The 18,799-nt window shown below is 38.2% G+C and overlaps 1 protein-coding gene across 1 annotated transcript in view; it reads left to right on the top strand.

The window, feature by feature from the left end:
• Nucleotides 1–10,648, top strand: part of KY (kyphoscoliosis peptidase) — a 39,056-nt gene extending 28,408 nt beyond the window's left edge. The window contains exons 5-10 of the mRNA XM_063306818.1: nucleotides 235–317; nucleotides 2,501–2,609; nucleotides 3,549–3,666; nucleotides 7,633–7,821; nucleotides 7,919–8,109; nucleotides 8,938–10,648. Of these exons, the coding sequence (XP_063162888.1) occupies nucleotides 235–317; nucleotides 2,501–2,609; nucleotides 3,549–3,666; nucleotides 7,633–7,821; nucleotides 7,919–8,109; nucleotides 8,938–9,842 (1,595 nt within the window). The 3' untranslated portion in view covers nucleotides 9,843–10,648. The remainder of the gene's footprint in view (nucleotides 1–234; nucleotides 318–2,500; nucleotides 2,610–3,548; nucleotides 3,667–7,632; nucleotides 7,822–7,918; nucleotides 8,110–8,937) is intronic.
• The last annotated feature ends 8,151 nt before the right edge of the window (nucleotides 10,649–18,799 follow it).

The following is an 18,799-nucleotide window of genomic DNA, read 5'->3' as shown; positions in this document are numbered from 1 at the left end:
TTTTTGATTGTCTTAACATAATACAATGAGCCAAAAAAAACCCCCTCAACCTTGAAGTATATAGTATCCTTATTATAGATCTGAATTAGATTTATAGATTTAAATTAGGTTGTTGGCTTCTAGAAATATCTTGTTCTTTCCGGAATAATTAATCTAGGGTGATCAATTGCAGAAGAGGGTAGAGCTTCTGTATCTGGTCACCCTAATTATTCCAGATTGCATGTTTATTTCCAGCTTATCCATGGGACAACTTGTGCTTAAAATCCATGCCTTTGGACCTGAAGCAGTTTGAAAAATTGGATGCATATGCAAAAAAGGTAAATAAATCCTGAAAGTCATAACAGCATGCCTCAGAGCTTCCACCCTTTCTGGAACCCATGCCCTAGATATATATCACTGTCTACCCCATTGCATAGATTCTGGTGTTATTTATTTCCAGCAATATTATGGAATGCTTGTTTAGTTATTTAGTTTTCTAGATATTTTAAGTTATGGTGAGTGAATAACTGCTCTCTGTACAATATATTGTTATTTGAATAATTCTGTTGTGTGTTGTGTGTTCAAATTACCAGCATGTCTGACAGTCAAGAGTTATACAGCTGCTAATAGATAAACTGGTAATCCAAGTACATACTGAATTAGAGACTGCACAGTAGTGTTAATTTAACACATACTCTCTCACACACATGCACACAAACTGCTTTGGAGAAAAATGGAAGAAAATTGATCTGTAACACAAATTTATAATATTTGGTTGGTTCTGGAAATTACGTTGTATCTGAGAGATTTGTAGAAAATAGGTGCTGCAGTCATCAGATTTATAACAAATTATAAAATACAATTTGCTGAGATCTGATGGCTGCAATCTATTGCTCTTTTGATTCCCTCAGACAAGTTCCACTTGGAGTATAGAACACAAGTGATTAATCTTGAGAGCTTTGTTGTAGCTGTATTTGTGCTCCTGTGATGTGTCTCCTATTCTATACTGACCTCATTCTTCCACAATTATCTTAAGGAAACCATTTCCTCTTCTTGAAGAGAAATGCAAACTCATTCAAGTCCTAAATGTGTATTGGCAGCCCAGTGGAAGCTGGATTTCCATAGAGAAAGGCTGCTCAAAAGCAGACATGCATACCATCTTGAGTGGTGCAGTTGCTTTAGAAGTGTGAGATGATAAATAGATGATAGAGGTAGAGAGATAGATACATAAATGTTTCATTGAAAGTTTGATGGATCCAGGCAAGCCTCCCCATCTGGTGCTCTCCAAATGTGCTGATCTTTTCCTGCCATTATTCCTAATAAGTGTGGCCAAAAAGAGTTTATAAGAGTTGAAGTCCAACATGTTTTACATGGATCATCTTAATGAAGGAATCCTTGAAACAAGTGTGTGAGTTCAAACCTAATTAGGTAAAATGCCAACCATTTCCCAATAATGTTGCTAATTTTTAGAAATACAAGAAAATGTCTTAGAATAGGCTAAAATTCTTTGCCCATCTATCCTTGTGTAAACAGTGCTGACAAACAGCAGGTCTCCACAGTTTCTACTATATTGAGACTGGAAAGCTGAAGAACACTATACACCAGCCCCATCTGTTAGCAGGTCACGATAGGTAATTGAAGATTTTTCCTGCTCTCCAACCTTTTAACTGAAGATACTAGGGATCAGACTTGGCATTTTTTGCCTTCCCATGATGTACTCTGTCATTATGTTACTTCCCTAGAAATTTTTCTGATCTTCCTAAGAATTTTCAAATTTGCATCAATTTTTATCATTACAATCTTGAGACAATTGAAGCCTTTTCAGAAATATCTCAAGTCTTTTCAAACACTTTTTGTTTCCCTAAATTCCTCAGATATCTCACTTTAAGGGGACCTCCAGGATTTATTTACAGTTTCACAAACAAAATCACACTGTCAACTCAAAAACAAGTTGATAAGTGTTTATTACAAATACATTTGCAATCCAGGATGAGATGCCTCTGATTAAGCAGCTTCCAGATTTTTAGAACATAGTCTTGATCAGCTGATAGAGAAAATTATAGAGTAATAAAATCTCATCTTTGCCCTGAGGGCTGAGCAATTCTGGCTGACAATAAGGATACATTGTGAAAGGAAATAATTGAACTGTAATCAATTACAGCTACTCATGCCTGAACGAATTGTATACATAAAATAAGAGAGTAATCCTACCTGACAGTGTCTTTGAAACTTGTTTCAGACATGGGTGGCTGTCAAGTACGGCATAGCAGGACTAAGGAAAACCCTGCTCTATCTTATACTTTGATAATTAGGCTCCTATCCAAATATATAAGCTTGCCCTCACCCCAAAAATTATCCTAAGCCAAACTGTAAGCTCGGTGTTTCCTTTGACACAAGGAAACCGATCACTAGAAACCAAGAGAGATGGACTTTCTGAACTGAGCATTAGGGAAGGAAGGCTAATTTGACTGCTGGCTTCAAATTAGACAATCCCATGCAATCTAACATCCTTAAATTTTAGGTGACTGCCAAGAGAAGTGTGGAAGAGTTAGTGCAAACCTTGCTCCGTGTAGCACATACTGATCTGGAGAAAGTTAGGGCCATTTGGATGTGGATATGCCACCACATTGGTAAGCAGTCTTTCTATGATATTTGTGGATAAGGCTTGTTTGTTGTTTGCCTTGTATTCATGCCTGCTGTTCTGTGGACAGCCTAGAACGGGAATATATGACTAAGGGGCTCCTGGTAGCCTAGGACAGGGTTCTCAATCCTTTTTTGTTAATGGCCCCCTTTTGATACCCATTTCTCTGTGACTCTCTCATACTTGCTGTTAGTTGATATTTACTGTAAACTGCAGTAATTTTCAATATTTATGCTGCTGAAATTAGCATACAGAATGAGATGTGAGGATAGTGACAAATTGATCATATGCCTGGTAGATAAGTTTGAGTGGCCTCCTATAAATTTGGCATGGCCCCTGGGAAGCTCATATGACTCATGTTGGGAACCATGGGTCTGGAGTACCTACTTTCTGGGGGAAAATATAGATATTATCATTCAAAGGAAGTATCTATTTTCAGATACTTTCCCAAGAATTATCATCAGGAAACATAAAATATTGCCTTTCTCTGAGATATTCCGACTTCTCTCAGAAAGTTCTTGCTGTATCTGTTTTGCAAAATTTACAAAAATGTATTTTATTCAGGAAAATATTTGGAACAATATGTGATGAAAAATATGTGTACAAAAACCTTAGGAGAAATGCATACAAAAAGTGTATGTGCAGACTAAAGCTGAGTTGAAAACTTAAGTAAAACCTATGGTTGGAAAAATTAGAAATAAACCAGAATTGAAGGTCTCATTTATTACTATAGCTAGTAAGCTTCAAAGGCTGATAATTAGGCAGGAAATATCTCTTGTACTTTTTAGCTTTTTACCCACTCACTATTCAGGATAGGCCTGCATGATCTACAGTGGAATGAGTACTAATAGATATTTTGAGGGTACAGTAGCTTTTGTAACTTCAAATTGCTTGTTTTCACATATTACTTGTTCCATTGTTCCTCCAGAATACGATGTTGTAGGTTTCCATAATAAAGAGAATCAGTCTTACAAGCCCCAGGATGTCCTTCAGAGTGGAAAGAGCATTTGTGAGGGATACGCTGGGCTCTTTGAACAAATGTGCAGGTACATCAAGTTCAGAAATGTTTGACCCTATTCAGTTGCTTAATCACCCATGTATCAATTCTATCTCCATTTACACCTAGCAGGGATTTGAAACATCATTTTGAACCTGTGTTGTTGAATGGCAAGAAGTCCTAGAAAGGTCAATTTTGCTTATCACTTTTCACCAGCATAATTTATTTTGCACCATCTGCTGAAATTCACATTGTATTAACATAATGGCAGATGTGTATATGGGGATAATTTAGTTAGAAGAGGTACTGTTTCTTTCTGGACATCTGAAGGTCAAAAAAAAAAAGGTCTGAAGGCTATAGCACACCCCAGGTAGCCCTTTGCCTGCAAGAAGGGAATTGTGAGCAAGCACCCACTCTCAATTTTATGGGTAAGGCAGAGGGATAGAATTAGGCTGTGCAATTAAGTGTATTAAGAAAGAGGTCACGCTATCCATACGTAAGACTTTTCTAATAATTTGGTTTTATGAAATCAGACTGATAGCAGATCCACGTTTTTGAAGTTAGACATCAGACTGGAAGTAACTTGAAGCTCTGTATTTCTGTACTGTCCTCAAATTCTTAGTTTAATATTGAACTAGGTTTTCTTCCAACACAGTCTTTATTCATTGGAAATAAACATATAATAACTGACACCCAAAGTCTGGAAAGATATTTACAAAAAAATAGTTCATCAAGGCAAAATCTCTCGAATTATGAAACAAATTATGAAATATCATTTTAAAATCATTTTGATCAACTGAGTCAATGCACTCTTGATAAGACTGAGTCACCTGGAAGTTAAATAACTACTTGCAGCAAAATGTGGTTGAAGAAGCATACTGAGGTGTTGAAATTCTTACAATTTATATTAACAACTATAACATTTGCATGCATGTTTGAATGCAGGTTCATTATGTATTCTCACTATCAATTACAACTGAAAATAGATTCACATTTTACCACAGATATGGGCAGTGGGATCAAGCAAAAGCCTTTCCATATATGGCTGGTGGACACTAAAATTACTAGATCAGTACAATTAGAGAGGAAGCTTTAAATTAACTTCCTTGCCAGATTTTTTCCCTCACTGTACTCAATTCAAGAAGGCAATGCAAGAGCTGTATTTGTCCTTGATGACACTCCTGAGCCAATGTGGGCTACATTTATTATGTGATCCCTGATTCATTGGAATTACATAATGAAGTCTTAAAACTCACTAAAGCAGGAGCATATTGGGACACAAACAGATGCAGAAAAACCATGAAAGACAATTAGATATTTTCAATAGGTTCCACTTACATATCTACTTATCGCCCAATATAAAATTTAGTAATGCACTAATTACATTTTCATGAGAAATAAAGTTGCTGTGTTAAATAGATCTTTCCCCTTGGATTAAGATAGGACTGGGTTCTGCCCTCATGCGTTTATCTCATAAAAAAAAAAGGTAAAATAGAGCTGCTCAATTTTCTTATTTTTCCATGCCAAACTGTAACAAATGGCACTTGAAACTCTACTCCTTCTGCATTTCTAAGTACTTTTAGTGCCTCCCATCTCAAAGTAGGAGGGCATGTGGTGAAGGAGAGCAGTGCTTGCTCTCTGCTTGATCTTGGATACCATGAGATTTGTTAGGTCACCAGGAGTCTAATTGGAATCATTGTGGAACCTCACCTGTAATGGCTTTAGAGTACTGACAACAGCAGCATGGTTAACTGTAACCATGGTCTATAATGTAGTTCTAATGGTTATGGAACAAATTTTGATGTCACAAAAAAGCTCTTTCTTCTTTCAGCCATTCATTATATGAAAGTCAATGGAAAGCATAGCTTGTCTTATTTAACAGAACTTAGGTGAAGGATGTTTAATGTCCAGACAGGTGAATAATCTCTTCGACCTAAGATTTTGATTGCCCATTACATTTCCTGATGTTTAAAATTCTCATAGATTTTAACTTAAATGCTGAATGAATTTCAAGAACATTGACATTGTGATGGTAGGGTCTCTGCTGAAACAGCTGCTTGACTTCGCAGGCCTGCAAGAATCTGACTACAGTTGGGAGACAAAGAGCAGTCAGGGAGTATAACAACTTTTCTGAAGGATCTGAACACAAGAAAGCAATTTACTGCCTTGTTCCAGTAATTAATGCAAAAATAGCTGTGGAAAAATGCAGGTTTGACAAGACACCATCAATGTCTATTGTTGATGTAAATATTATAACTTTCCTTCTCCAGCTCATTACAATACTGGTTTTGTTTTTAAAAAAAAACACATTCAACTGCCTGTTTGGCATTTGAAACAGAAGATACCCCAAATTCCAGAGCTTTGCTGACTCAGACAGCTGTCTAGGTTGGCAACTCTACAATTTGCTACAGCAAAGTTAATTAACTAAGGGCAACTCTAACTGGCAAACAAAGTACCAGCTTGGCAAAGGAAAATGGAAATGTGCAAAAATGTTTGTATCTCAGCAGTTTAATCCTAAATCAGTTATGACTCTAGCAGTGACCCAGAAAGAGATATTATAGGAAAGAACCAGCCAACCAAGTGACCGCTTGCTTCTGTCGTTGATTATATAGGCTTATCTTGTCTCCAGCTACATGGTTTATCACTGCCAATTATCTCATTTATCCTCACGCCTTGCTGAAATCTCTCTACTCCTCCTGCACTTTCCACAGGCCTTTGTAATTTTTTTTGTTGTTGTTCTCAATTTCTTTTATTCAGCTGAAGCAACCGAAACTGTCTACAGTATCGAAGAGAAGGTCATGCCATTCATGTAATATCGTTGTAATTTGTAGCATTTTCCAGGTTATTTTCTATTCCCCTTTGAAACACAGGCTAACATCTTATTTGCTTTTAATCATCTCCGTGCATTGAGCAGATGCTTTTACTGAACTGTCTGCAGTGATTGTATCAGTGTCTGCAATCAATTCCAATTGTTTTCTTCAATCTACGTTGCTGCAAATTTAATTTCATCTACCATCATACTGCTCAAGCCACTGGCTTTGTTGGAGCTGAGAGAGCATATCACATCCCTTTGCTAGACACTTGTTTCTCACGGATGAATTGCTAACAGGAAAAAGACCTTGGTTAGGTCAGCGCTACACACTGGGTCCTTCCAAACTTTGGCTTTCCACCTTCTTCCTCCATTGATCAGTCAGTATTTCCTGGCCACAGAACATACACAATCCACCATGGGAATGTTGTTGGATTCCTTGAGGTTTTTGTTTTCCCCTTTGATTTTTTTTTTTGGGGGGGGGTATTTCTATCAACTTTTGGCTTTCTTCAAGTCTGATGATCATTCTGTCTATGCAGAGTATGACATAAACAAGCCTTAAATGGACAGGTTCCATCAGAAATATAATAGCCATATCCTGGTTCAGCTGTAGCTTCCATAATACTTGCAAAGATAGCTCCAGGGAAAGCACATTATAGTGATCTAACCAGGATGTGGCATCCAAATGAATACATCCTGGTTAGATTATACCAAAAAAAAAAAAAAATTGTGAAGTGCATCTTTGTATACTGCACTTGAACTCTTTTGTGATGTAGAAAATTGTTACAATAGAAAAGGTTTTATAAGATATTAGGTGATCAGTATGTGAAGTAACCAGATCATTTTCCACCAGTCTTTAAGAGACTCTTGGACTTCTTTCTTTTCTTAAAAGCAAAAAACCAATCACAACTTGATGTTGTCAGAGACTTCACATATGCAAGCCTTTAGGAGCAATTGAACAATGCATCACAAAATAGGGTGCAGCTTCTTAATACAGTAAACAATATCTTCCCACAGCAACATGCTATCTAACATGCTATCAACAAGAAAATGCTCACATGTATTATTGTAACAGTAAGAGTAATGCAAGAAAGGAGCCATCTTCTTGGGAATGTTTCATGGGAATCAACAATGATTATAAAAGAATGTCATTTTTCCAAGATACACATTTTTAGTCCCTGAGGACTCATTCTTATCTTCCCTCAGCATTGCAGGGGTACACTGCATGAATTTATCTGGTTATTCCAAAGGCTATGGCTACAGAATGGGGCAGACCTTTGAAGGAGCGTACGACCATGCCTGGAATGCAGTTTACCTTGATGGAAGGTGGCATTTGGTGGACAGCACTTGGGGCAGTGGCTCGGTTGATGACTGTTGCAGCAAGTTTACCTTCAGGTGCAGCTGCCTCTGGTTCTGGTGTGCTGGGGGGCAGGGGGAGGGGAGAATTGCATACATTGCTAGTAACATTCTGACCTCTCCCTTCTTGTTCTAGATATGATGAACTTTATTTCCTCACCCACCCTGCCCTCTTTATTAATAATCATTTTCCAGACAACAACAACTGGCAGCTACTTAAACCAACTGTGGCATTAAAAGAGTTTGAAAATAACATGCTGTACAAGAGCGACTTTTACAAGATGGGATTGCTGGTGGCCCATCCAGAAACACCAATTATTCATACAGGTACAATCAGACAGCTTCTTGCCACATGCCGGATTTACTATTAGATATAACATTTCCAGCTTTTGGAAGAAGGAAAAAATACAGCAAAGTTGAAGACTGAGGGTGATTTTTAATTACATTTAAAAGATTAGTTTGCTGGAACTAACCTGTGGATCTCACATTTCTTCAGCCGTACTCTTTTTTGCACACATGCCAAGCACAGTTTATGCCAAGCTCAAAATGCCACTACATAATTAGACTGAAAGGATCCCTAGAATTTTTTTAATATTTCACTTTCAAAAGAAAGCACAAAAAGAAAAGGGTTCAGAATACAAGTGCTTTATATGTGCATGTTAGCTCATTGGTTTTCAGATGTTCCCAGCTGATCCCTTCAGTGTCATTCAGTAGCTTAACTGTACAAAGGATTTCATTTTAGAATTCTCTCTTTGGGACTCTCTTAAGTTTCTCTGAACTCCAACAGCTTCTAAGCTGTTGAGGTTAAAAGGCAGGCAGAGCAACCATAAGTAAAAGCCACACATGCTTTTATCTTGCCTCAGAATGATGAGCAGTTCTATTTCACTAGTAATAAAATAGAAGCAAACAAGTCCCAAAACTGAAATCTCCTGCCCTCAACCCTGTTGCTGTTTTATTCTGAGTTTGGATTTGACAGAGGTTTTTGACAAATTCTAATCAGCCAGCTACAATATTCTCCCTTTCACTGACAAAGTGACTGACAGTAAAGCTGGGTATTCCATTCTTCAGATCAGTTTCTAAAGGCCTTTTGAATTGATTTGTGTTTCTCAGTAATAAGACATATTCTAACCAGCTTTCTTTATTTGCATGTCACAGTAAATGGAAAAGTCACAGTAGTGGTGGAGAGCTGTTCCCCAATGCTGTTCATGTTTGAACTGAAAGGGACAAAGGAATATAGCTTGATGACTCTGAAGAGGAATGGGATGAATCTGGAACTATACCCACAGAAGATGGGAAGTCATAAACTGCAGATCTATGCCAAACCACCCAAAGGCTCTGAAGAAGTTTACATCTGCGTCCTAGAATACAACATTGAATGCAGCTCTGTAGACAGGAATGTTTGTTTCCCAAAGGAACTCCATCAACCAGTTGGGCCTAGCTGGTTCACAGAGAGACAAGGGATCCTCAGACCTTCACAAAAAGGTCCAGTTATTCATACTAATGATGGCTGCTGCGACCTCAGCTTCATCCTTAGTAAAGACTTGAGCATTTTAGCCTCACTGCATTCAGACAGTGTAAGCCTCAGTGAGGATGTGGGAAGACGGCATATCTTACAACAATGCCAAGGAAACCAAATAAACTTTAAGATCCATCTTCCGCATGCTGGGAATTTTGCTTTCAAAATCTTTGCTAAGAAGAAGTCAGATCCTGGTAACTATAACTATATCTTTAATTACCTCATCTGTTGCCCAAACACTAAGGTCAAATGGCCAATGTTCCCTCAGAATTACAGCAAGTGGGCAGAAAGCTATGAACTAGTGGAACCTCTAGCTGCATTGCTACCAGCCAATCACAACATCAAGTTCAAACTTAAACTTCACAGCATTGCCAAAGCATTTGTTCAATGTGAAAAAACCTGCCCCTTGTCTCTTAGTAAGGACGGCTACTGGGAGGGATCCTGCAACACTTCTGGATGCACAGAGATATATGTGATGGTGTTGGAGAATGCTAACCACAAATTTTACTCACATATTTTGAAATATGAAGTTGAGTCACAGTAATAGGCCACTTGAACCTTTCTCATCTGCCCACATGCACAATATGTGATCTATTTATAATCCATTCAACTCTGAATAATTTATTTCATGCTGTTGGATGACAATATTCATCCTACTGAAGCAGCAGCAAAACAATTTAATTTGATCAACCTCCATCCCCTGAGACTTTTCACTGATATTATATGATGTGTGAGGTTTATATAAAATATAAGTTATAAAATATAAGTCATAAAAAAAATTAGGCAAACCTTTTCCATGTTAATAATTTCAGCATAGCAAAATCATTTAGGCATATAAAGAGGCATTTAAACACACATCTTCTCACATGCCTTGCCATAATTTTGTGATGTGACTGATTCTGAAAGTATATGTTCAACATTATCATGTGTAACAAAGGAGCATTCTAGAACTCATGTTGGGCCAAGGGAGAAAAAGACCCACATTTTTGACTGTTGATGCAAGAGTGGCTATAGAATTTGAAGAAACATGAAAAAGAAACATGTTTTTACAAGACTATAATGTAAGCTTTCTTGTGTACACTTCATTGTCTTACAAATATAAAACAGTACTGAGAAGTTTTACACCAGATCTTAAATGCAATTAAATGCTAGTTTTTATTCACTGGGCTGTAGCACCCAACTAACATTTTTAATAAGAATCACCTATCTCTATGTAAACTATTTAAAAAATTATTTGCTTTGGGGAATGCTACTTCATGAACTACAGCCTGACACTGAAGCACCTGAGAATAACCCAAGACAAACTTGATCAGTACGCAATTAAACAAATACATGTAGTTATTGAAACAGGTGCCCCTATTTATATAGAAATCCTTTTAAAACTTAATCTATGGTTTTACTGAATCAAAAAACAAATCTTTTAACAGAAGTTATAGCTTATCCAATCTATTGTACTATCGAACTGACCACATTTTGCAGGTTTTTAAAAATACTTTATTTAATGAAATATGATGTGGAAACTTATTTAAATGGTCCTGGAGGTCTTCCAGTGCTGTAACATTAATTTTTGATTATGTGTTTCATACATTCAGAGAACTGTATAGATTCCTTGTCTCAGCCAGGAAATACTAGGAATTCATTTTAGAAAAGCCACTTATTTTATTACTGTTTTATTACAGTTTTGCAAGAACTATAGATTCACACAAAAAGCTCTTGTCAAATATGCAATTTTTCCGGGTCCATTACTCAGATGTCACTAACAGACTAAAGTATTTAAAGACATTATAAATATTTAAAGTGACACAAGCAAGTAGACCCATTTGCGGTCCATGTTCTGCACTTTCAGGGACAGGGCAGAAGATGACCATTGCGATGGAAAGACACCATTACTGTTTTCAAGCCTGTCCTCACTACTACTTTAATAAGGCTTTCCCGACCTGGCATTCTTCATGTGTGATGGGACCGCAACTTTCAATTTGAAAAAGGCAAAGAATTTGGTGCTATGTAGAAATTCTGGGGCTTATGTTAAAACACATCTGGAGGACACCAGGCTGGGAAATGATTTTTCTAACTATAATACTTGGTGCATAATCACTGGAGGAAGTCCAGGGAAACACTGCAGAAACCTAACTTTGAAGAGTAATGGAACCCCATGTAAGAAACAACAAATATAGTTTGAAGCACATTAGACGAGGTTAACAGTATTCAAGGTAGAGGTAAGCAGCATTCATCTACCAAAATTTTAGTTTAAAAAATGAAAAGTTCCTACAGAAAATCATTCTAGAGTGCCCCCCCCCCCAGATTTTGGCTCTTTGCCAATGAATTTCAGGAGTGTGATCTTGTAGTGTAAAGAAAGTAGGGAAAGCATACAAAGAATTCCTGGAATTCTCTTCACCTCCATTAACAGCAGTGGCCACAGGAGATACCCATATTTTTTTATCCTGTGTAACGTGGTGTTATGTTTAGGTGCCTGTGTATATATATATCAGGGAAGCACAGGAAAGGTTGATCACGAGCTGCTCTGAGTCACATCACCAGAAGGGAGAAGGCAGTGAATGGAAAATCTGCCAACATTCCAACTCACTGCCCAACTCCTCTCCCATAAGAGAATATTTTCTGGATTTTTGTTTTCTCTACAGCCCCCAGCCTTACTGTGTGCGTGCTTACATGCGTGCACCTTTGAATCAGTGTTACCTGGACATGTCCGTGCAGTTTTCTTGGCAAGATTTCAGAAGTGGTTTGTCATTGCCTGCTTCCTAGGGCTGAAAGAGAGTGACTGGCCCAAGATTACCCAGTTGGCTTTGTGCCTAAGGTGGGACTAGAACTCACCATCTCCCAGTTTCTAGCCTGACGCCTTAACCACTACACCAAACTGGCCTTCCCAGCCATATCTAGCCTTCCTTTTTATCACTCCTTGCCAACATTCTATTGGGCTGAAAAGAAAAAGGGGCTGGGGGTTGTGTGTGGCCCACAAGTCATCTCCTATTCTAATTCTGAAAATATACCCAAATCAATTGTGATGGATGAAACATCCCTAGAACAGCAAGGATGGCTAATATGTAGGCCTCCCCCTATTTTTTTATATAGATGTCTTGAGATGAAACTGCAAACACTGTTCTAATTGTTACACAAATTCAACACAAGGATTTTTCTGGACGTAAGTATGACTAGTACAGAAGGGAACTCAAGTGAAAATACTGCTGGGAATTCCAGTCTTTCTCCGTAATCTCTTCAGGCCCCTCCTCCTCCTCCTCCAGTTTTGCTAAATATGCTGCATTGTTAAACCCAGAGAATATCTTTTAGCATCATGATATTTTGAGTCCAGTGGAAAAAAAACTGCCCCAAGATCATGCCATGATTTTCAGCAGCAAGATTACCTAATATGTAAAATAGAAGGTGCATGCCAGGCAAAATAGTTATTAAAAGTCTGGGTTTGAAAATAAAACTCCCCTCCAACTCTATTAATTATAAACTGTTAACACCATCTGATTATTCATTCCAAAGAAATATTCAACATTCTCAAGGCATAGAGAGCCAGTTTGGTCTAGTGGTTAAGGCAACAGGCTAGAAACCAGGAATCTGTGAATTCTAGTCCCACCTTAGGCATGAAAGCCAGCTGGGTGACCTTGGGCCAGTCCCTCTCTCTCAGCCCAACTCACCTCACAGGGTGGTTGTTGTGGGGAAAATAGGAGGAGGAAGGAGTATTTGGTATGTTCCCCGCCTTGAGTTATTTATAAAGAAATAAAGACAGGATAGAAAATAAATAAAATAAATAACCCAGTAGTGACAGATAAAAGTACTTCAGGTGTCTGCACCAGCTATGCCATCATGATTCAAGATATACATTTCTCCACATCCAAGTGTTGTTATACAACACATATCAAGTCCAAAGATTTGATGATATAGTGCATAAGCTACATATATCTCCCATTTAACTTACCCTTAGCCAACCATATCCATAATTTACTGTACATTATATGGAAAAGCGGTGGCGCTGCGGGTTAAACCGCTGAGCTGTCGATCGGAAGGTCGGCAGTTCGAAACCGCGCGGCGGGGTGAGCTCCCGTTGCTCGTCCCAGCTCCTGCACACCAAGCAGTTCGAAAACATGCAAATGTGAGTAGATTAATTGGTACCGCTTCGGCGGGAAGGTAACGGCGTTCCGTGAGTCATGCTGGCCACATGACCCGGAAGTGTCCTATGGACAACGCCGGCTCCAAGGCTTTGAAACGGAGATGAGCACCGCCCCCTAGAGTCGGACACGACTGGACTTTACGTCAAGGGAAACCTTTACCTTTACCTATATGGAAAAGCAAACAGGAATTCCAACTTCTTCGCACAATTTTTTTTTAGTTTGAGTTAATGACCCTTTGAAACAGACTGCTGTGTCAAAATAAAGAACTGTCTCAGATTCTCGACATCACTATTGTTACAATTGGCTTTCTAAGAAACAACTTTGAAACAAGTGTTTCCTAAGAACATAAAAACCAGCTTCTTAATTCCTGGAAGATACATATAACAGCAAAAGCATGAGAGCCAATTTGGTGCAGTGGTTAAAGGCACCAGACTAGAAACTGGGAGGCTGTGAGTTCTAGTCCTGCTGTAGGCATGAAGCCATCTGAGTGGGCCAGTCACTTTCTCTTTGCCCTAGGAAGAAGGGAATGGCAAACCACGTTCAAAAAAGTTGCCAAGAAAATTGCATGAAGCAGTTGCCAGGAGTCAAGACTGAGCTGAAGGCACACATACAGTACACAAACAAAAAAAGACTAAGGCACAAAGAATTCTATGATCATTTGAGATAAAGTATGGCAATATACAGAGTTTTAAAATATCCATATCAGGTTTTAGCTTAAAACTGTTTGCACTGACCATAATAGAGGGGAACAGGGGATCCCAATGCACTATTTATTTCACACCTTAGGTATGAAATAAATATATTATTTATTTATTTTATATATATTGGTATACAGAAAGAGACAAAAAAATAAATGGAAAAGCATTAAACTTGGCCACATGGGATAATACTATCTAGTTTCCATTATGTTAATTAAAAAGCCAGTTCATATGCAGAGAGTAAATACCTATCTTCAATTTAAGAGTGAAAATCGATGTGACACTCTTTCCACTGTAAAAGAATATTAAGAATATTAAGAGTACTGTTTTCTTCCCCAATGTATTAATTATATATCCCGTTTTAGCCAAATCTTTAATCCAAATCTAGCTGATTCAGATAGATTTAGTGGATGCTTGAACCAAACAGAGGTTCTTTCAAAACTAGCCACTTCTATTTTGGCAATTCAGAAACATAAAGAGTTCATTTTGGGGAAAGCATGGTGTAATTCTGTCTAGACTCTCCATGTAAGGAAACTGCCAGGGCAGGGAAAAACAAGTGCAGTTGGGTGACAGATAGCTCTAGCTTCCACTGATTATTTTAACAGGAGTTCTCCAATCACACAGCTTTAAGTGGAGAGGTGAAGTAGTATCTCACAAGACCTACCTAAAACTAAGTGGGTTTCCCTAGGTTCCTCCCCCAGAAGCATACATTTTTAGTGGCATTTGTAGGATTTATGAGAGTAGAGGATTGGATAATTTCACACTCCAATAAATGAAAATGCTGCGTGTTCAGATTCTTCTGTCTTTCCTACTCTATGCTTCCAAATACACCTTTTGTCTCAGGCATGACAGTGCAGCCCACACACTCTTCTTCTGCTTGACCCAGTTCTATCCAGTTCAAACAACAAGCTTCAACTGAGGAGTGGCTCTGTTCTCTTTGAGCCCATGAGTGTCATCACAAAATGGAACTGAGAGCAGTTTTAAACCCCCCATTTCACAGAATAGCAATTGGTAGAAACTAACAGACAAATAACTTGCCTAAAAAGCATAAGCCCCAAATATCTTTAAATTTTCCCTCTCTCTTTCAGGACCCCTCCACCTTCTATGAGTCCCTATTTATTCCCATTTTCCTTTTCTTTTTCCAAAACATTCCCACAATTAACGTTTCTTCGCACATATGCACATAAAAATATTCATTCATTTAGACAGACAGACAGAATGCATAGACTCCTTCCCTGCTTTCTCTCTATGGACTGATTCACAGCTTCCCTAATGGCAATTGCGCTTCCTTCTTCTTTCCCCACTTCCTCTCCTCACTATACTGAATTGCCTCCTTTGGGCTATACCAGCACTTCCTTGGTTATCTCAAAGCTGTTGCCAAGTTTCCTCACTTATCCAGCAGAGAAAATAGCATCATATGTTTTCACCTGGGTCCCAGGAGACAAGGAAGAGGAGGCCAACCTGAAGCCTTTCTACCTACACATCCACTTAACATTTTAAGAGAATGTAAAATAAGTCATAGTAAATCACAAATAGTTATAAGTAGGGCGAGGATTTCTATGACCTAAAAACGTTAGAAATATGCAAGCATTTATGACCTTAAAACCATTTAAATATGACCAATTAAACCAAAAATATGACTTTTAAAGCAAAAATATGACTTTACAATTTTTCTGAAATTAGCACCCAATTTTTAAAAATCTGTGCTTACACACAAATTAACAGGTTTATTCTTCATTTCCAGTGCAGATGTGCTAGTATTGAAGGAATCAAATGAACATTTTGAGAGTAAAATGGTCATCCCTGGATTACTTTTCATTAACAGCAGAATTGCATTGGATGACCATGTGCATCTAGAGGTTATCAAACTCAAAACTCCTTCTGTTGTCCACCAGAATGTTCTTGTATCTGGAGAAACTCTGTTCGACATCACAAGAGGTTATAGGAAGACATTTGAAAAAAGCAAACTCATCTGGAGAAAATTCTGGCTTGAAGTCTTCAAATTTTGCTTCAAGTCCATTTAGAATGTTACTTATTTTACGAAGTGTTGACTAACCCAGATTAGATTGCAGCACTCTTTGCAGTTTATCACTAACTTTTTCAGCCACTATCCAGCCAAGTCCCCCAATGTGTCACAACAGGTTGGGGAGGGAGAGCCAAAGTAGGAGCAATTTCTTTGAACTTTTGTACTCACAGTGGAGCTTTAATGAACATTTTTTTCCCATTCAAAATTATCTTATCTACATCAGGATAGTTGCTTTGAATCTCTTTGGCCACTCTGTGTAAACCATGTGCAAGGCATGTGATATGGATCTTTTTTGGATAGAGAAGTTTTAAGTTCCTTGGCTGCTTTAGTCATATATGGAGCAGCATCTGTTACAAAGAGAAGGATATTTCCCCTTTTTACACCATCCGGCCAGAGTAGTTTCATAGAATCGTCAAAGAGCATAGCAATAGTGGAATTGTTTACTTTTTGTAGAGTTTCACATGTTAGAAGAAATACTTCACCAGGCTTGTCACATTTCAGAGTGCCAATAATAACATATATCTTCCATTTACATCGCTTGTTTCACCTATTGAAACCAATATCTTATTGTTCTCAACAGCAGATCTTATCTTTCGCAACACATCTTCATAGCAGGCAGAGATGTAATTTTTCCTTACAGTTGATTCAGTTGGAATCAGGTGACTGGTGGGCTTCTCCAAAAAATGCCTGAGGCTACCACTACCTAATTTCCTTAAGGGAATATTTGAAGTAACCATAATTGTACAGAGATTCTTACAAAATTCTGACTGGGTATCTGATGAACCTACCATTGAAGAAGCAGCTCTCTCGAAAAGGAGACATTGCTTTTGTGAACGTAAAGCTTGCTAAACAACTCTTGTGTTCCATGGTGTCACAATGTTGTTGACTATTAAAACGCTTTTGGGCTGATACCTTAACTTCACACAATTTACAAAACAAAGCATCACCATCACTACTGAAAATCTGCTCCCCAAATTCTTGAACAAGATGCCATAATTGCACTCTTGCTGAACATCTACTTTTGGACATGTTGAAACCAGATTGCAGCTCTCACATGACTCCACCACCACCACTCCAACACACACACTCCTGAGTTGGGGAGCAAATAAGAAAAAAAAAAAAATAGGCAAATTCTCACTCTTTTTTTCAGGCCTGGTCAGGGGAGAAGCCTCTGCCTGCTGAAGTCATTTTTAAAAAGGTTGCTCTCCCTCTTTTACACACACACAAACAGTCCTGAGTTGGGGAGCGAATAAGAAAAAACAGGCAAATTCTCACTTTTTTTTCAGGCCTGGTCAGGGGAGAAGCCTTTTCCCTTTCTCTCCCTCCCTCACACACACCCCTGAGTTGGGGAGCAAATAAGAAAAAGAAAACAAAACAGGCAAATCCTCACCTTTTTTTTCAGGCCTGGTCAGGGGAGAAGCTTTTGTTCCCATCTCTCTCTCTCACACACACACACATACACACACACACACCTACCTGAGTTGGGGAGCAAATAAAAATAAATAAAAACAGGCAAATTCTCACGTTTTTCAGGCCTAGTCAGGGGAGAAACTTTTGTTCCTCCCCCCCTCTCTCACACACTCTCACACACACACACACACACACACACATACCTACCTGAGTTGGGGAGCAAATAAGAAAAAGAAAAAAAAACAGGCAAATTCTCACTTTCTTTGCTGGCTCAAACTTGCTGGCTTATCAGGAGGGTTGCCAGTGACCAAAATATGACCAGAATATGATGTTTGTTACAAAATTAAGCAGAAATATGACATAACATATTTAAAAAGTCAATATATTACTTTTCAGGCAAAATAAAAAGCATCTAATTCTCACCAGATTACTCTAAAACATGTTCTAACTTACTTATAAATTCAAATAAAGGTTCCAGAAAAAATGTGACATGTCATAGAAATCCTCGCCCTAGTTATAAGACAGTACTGTAAATAAATCTACAGAGCGCTTTATGGGCAGAGACACAACATTCACCAGCTTTGTCTATATCCACCTTTCAGGGAGTCTTTCTCCAATGATAACTGAAGCAACAGGCACATGCTTTCTTTCTTCCAGGATCATTATATAAAATCCAACATTGTGGTCTCAAATAAGAAAACACTGAGCACATTAATTCTGCTGGACTGAAAATGAGTTGTTCCTCATGCCCAAGAAAATGCTTTGACAGCCATTATTTACCATCCCTACAGAACAGTATAAACCAAAATTTGTGTTATTCTTTTGGCATGCCTTCATGCTGAGTGTAATTTCATACTGTCCATCAGTGTCAAACTAAAGTGTTGGCAAAGAGAGGCATGAAGCCATAAAAAGCAAATTTAGCAAGCAAAATAGAAACATTAGAAAACTGAAAAGAGAATGGAATTACATAGAAACAGTAGCATTAGCAAAACTAAGGTGTACATTAAGATGTACTCTTGGAGCAAGTATTACTTTAGAGTTATTAACAACACCCAGCAGTATAGTAGTTGCAGTAATCTCAGGTCTTGGCACCAAATATGCACTGCTTCTAAAAATGTAGACACCTCTCACTTACTCCAGAAGAGAAAACTAGAAAAGGAGCAAAATGGCATTCTCTTTACTCCTTTTCTCAGGACACTTGTCACACTTCATGGAATCTTGGACATAGATAGGA

The sequence above is a fragment of the Candoia aspera genome, chromosome 6, assembly GCF_035149785.1.
Source record: "Candoia aspera isolate rCanAsp1 chromosome 6, rCanAsp1.hap2, whole genome shotgun sequence".
NCBI lineage: Eukaryota > Metazoa > Chordata > Lepidosauria > Squamata > Boidae > Candoia > Candoia aspera.
The sequence above is the reverse complement of the archived record's forward strand: the minus strand, read 5'-3'. Positions and strand labels throughout refer to the sequence as shown.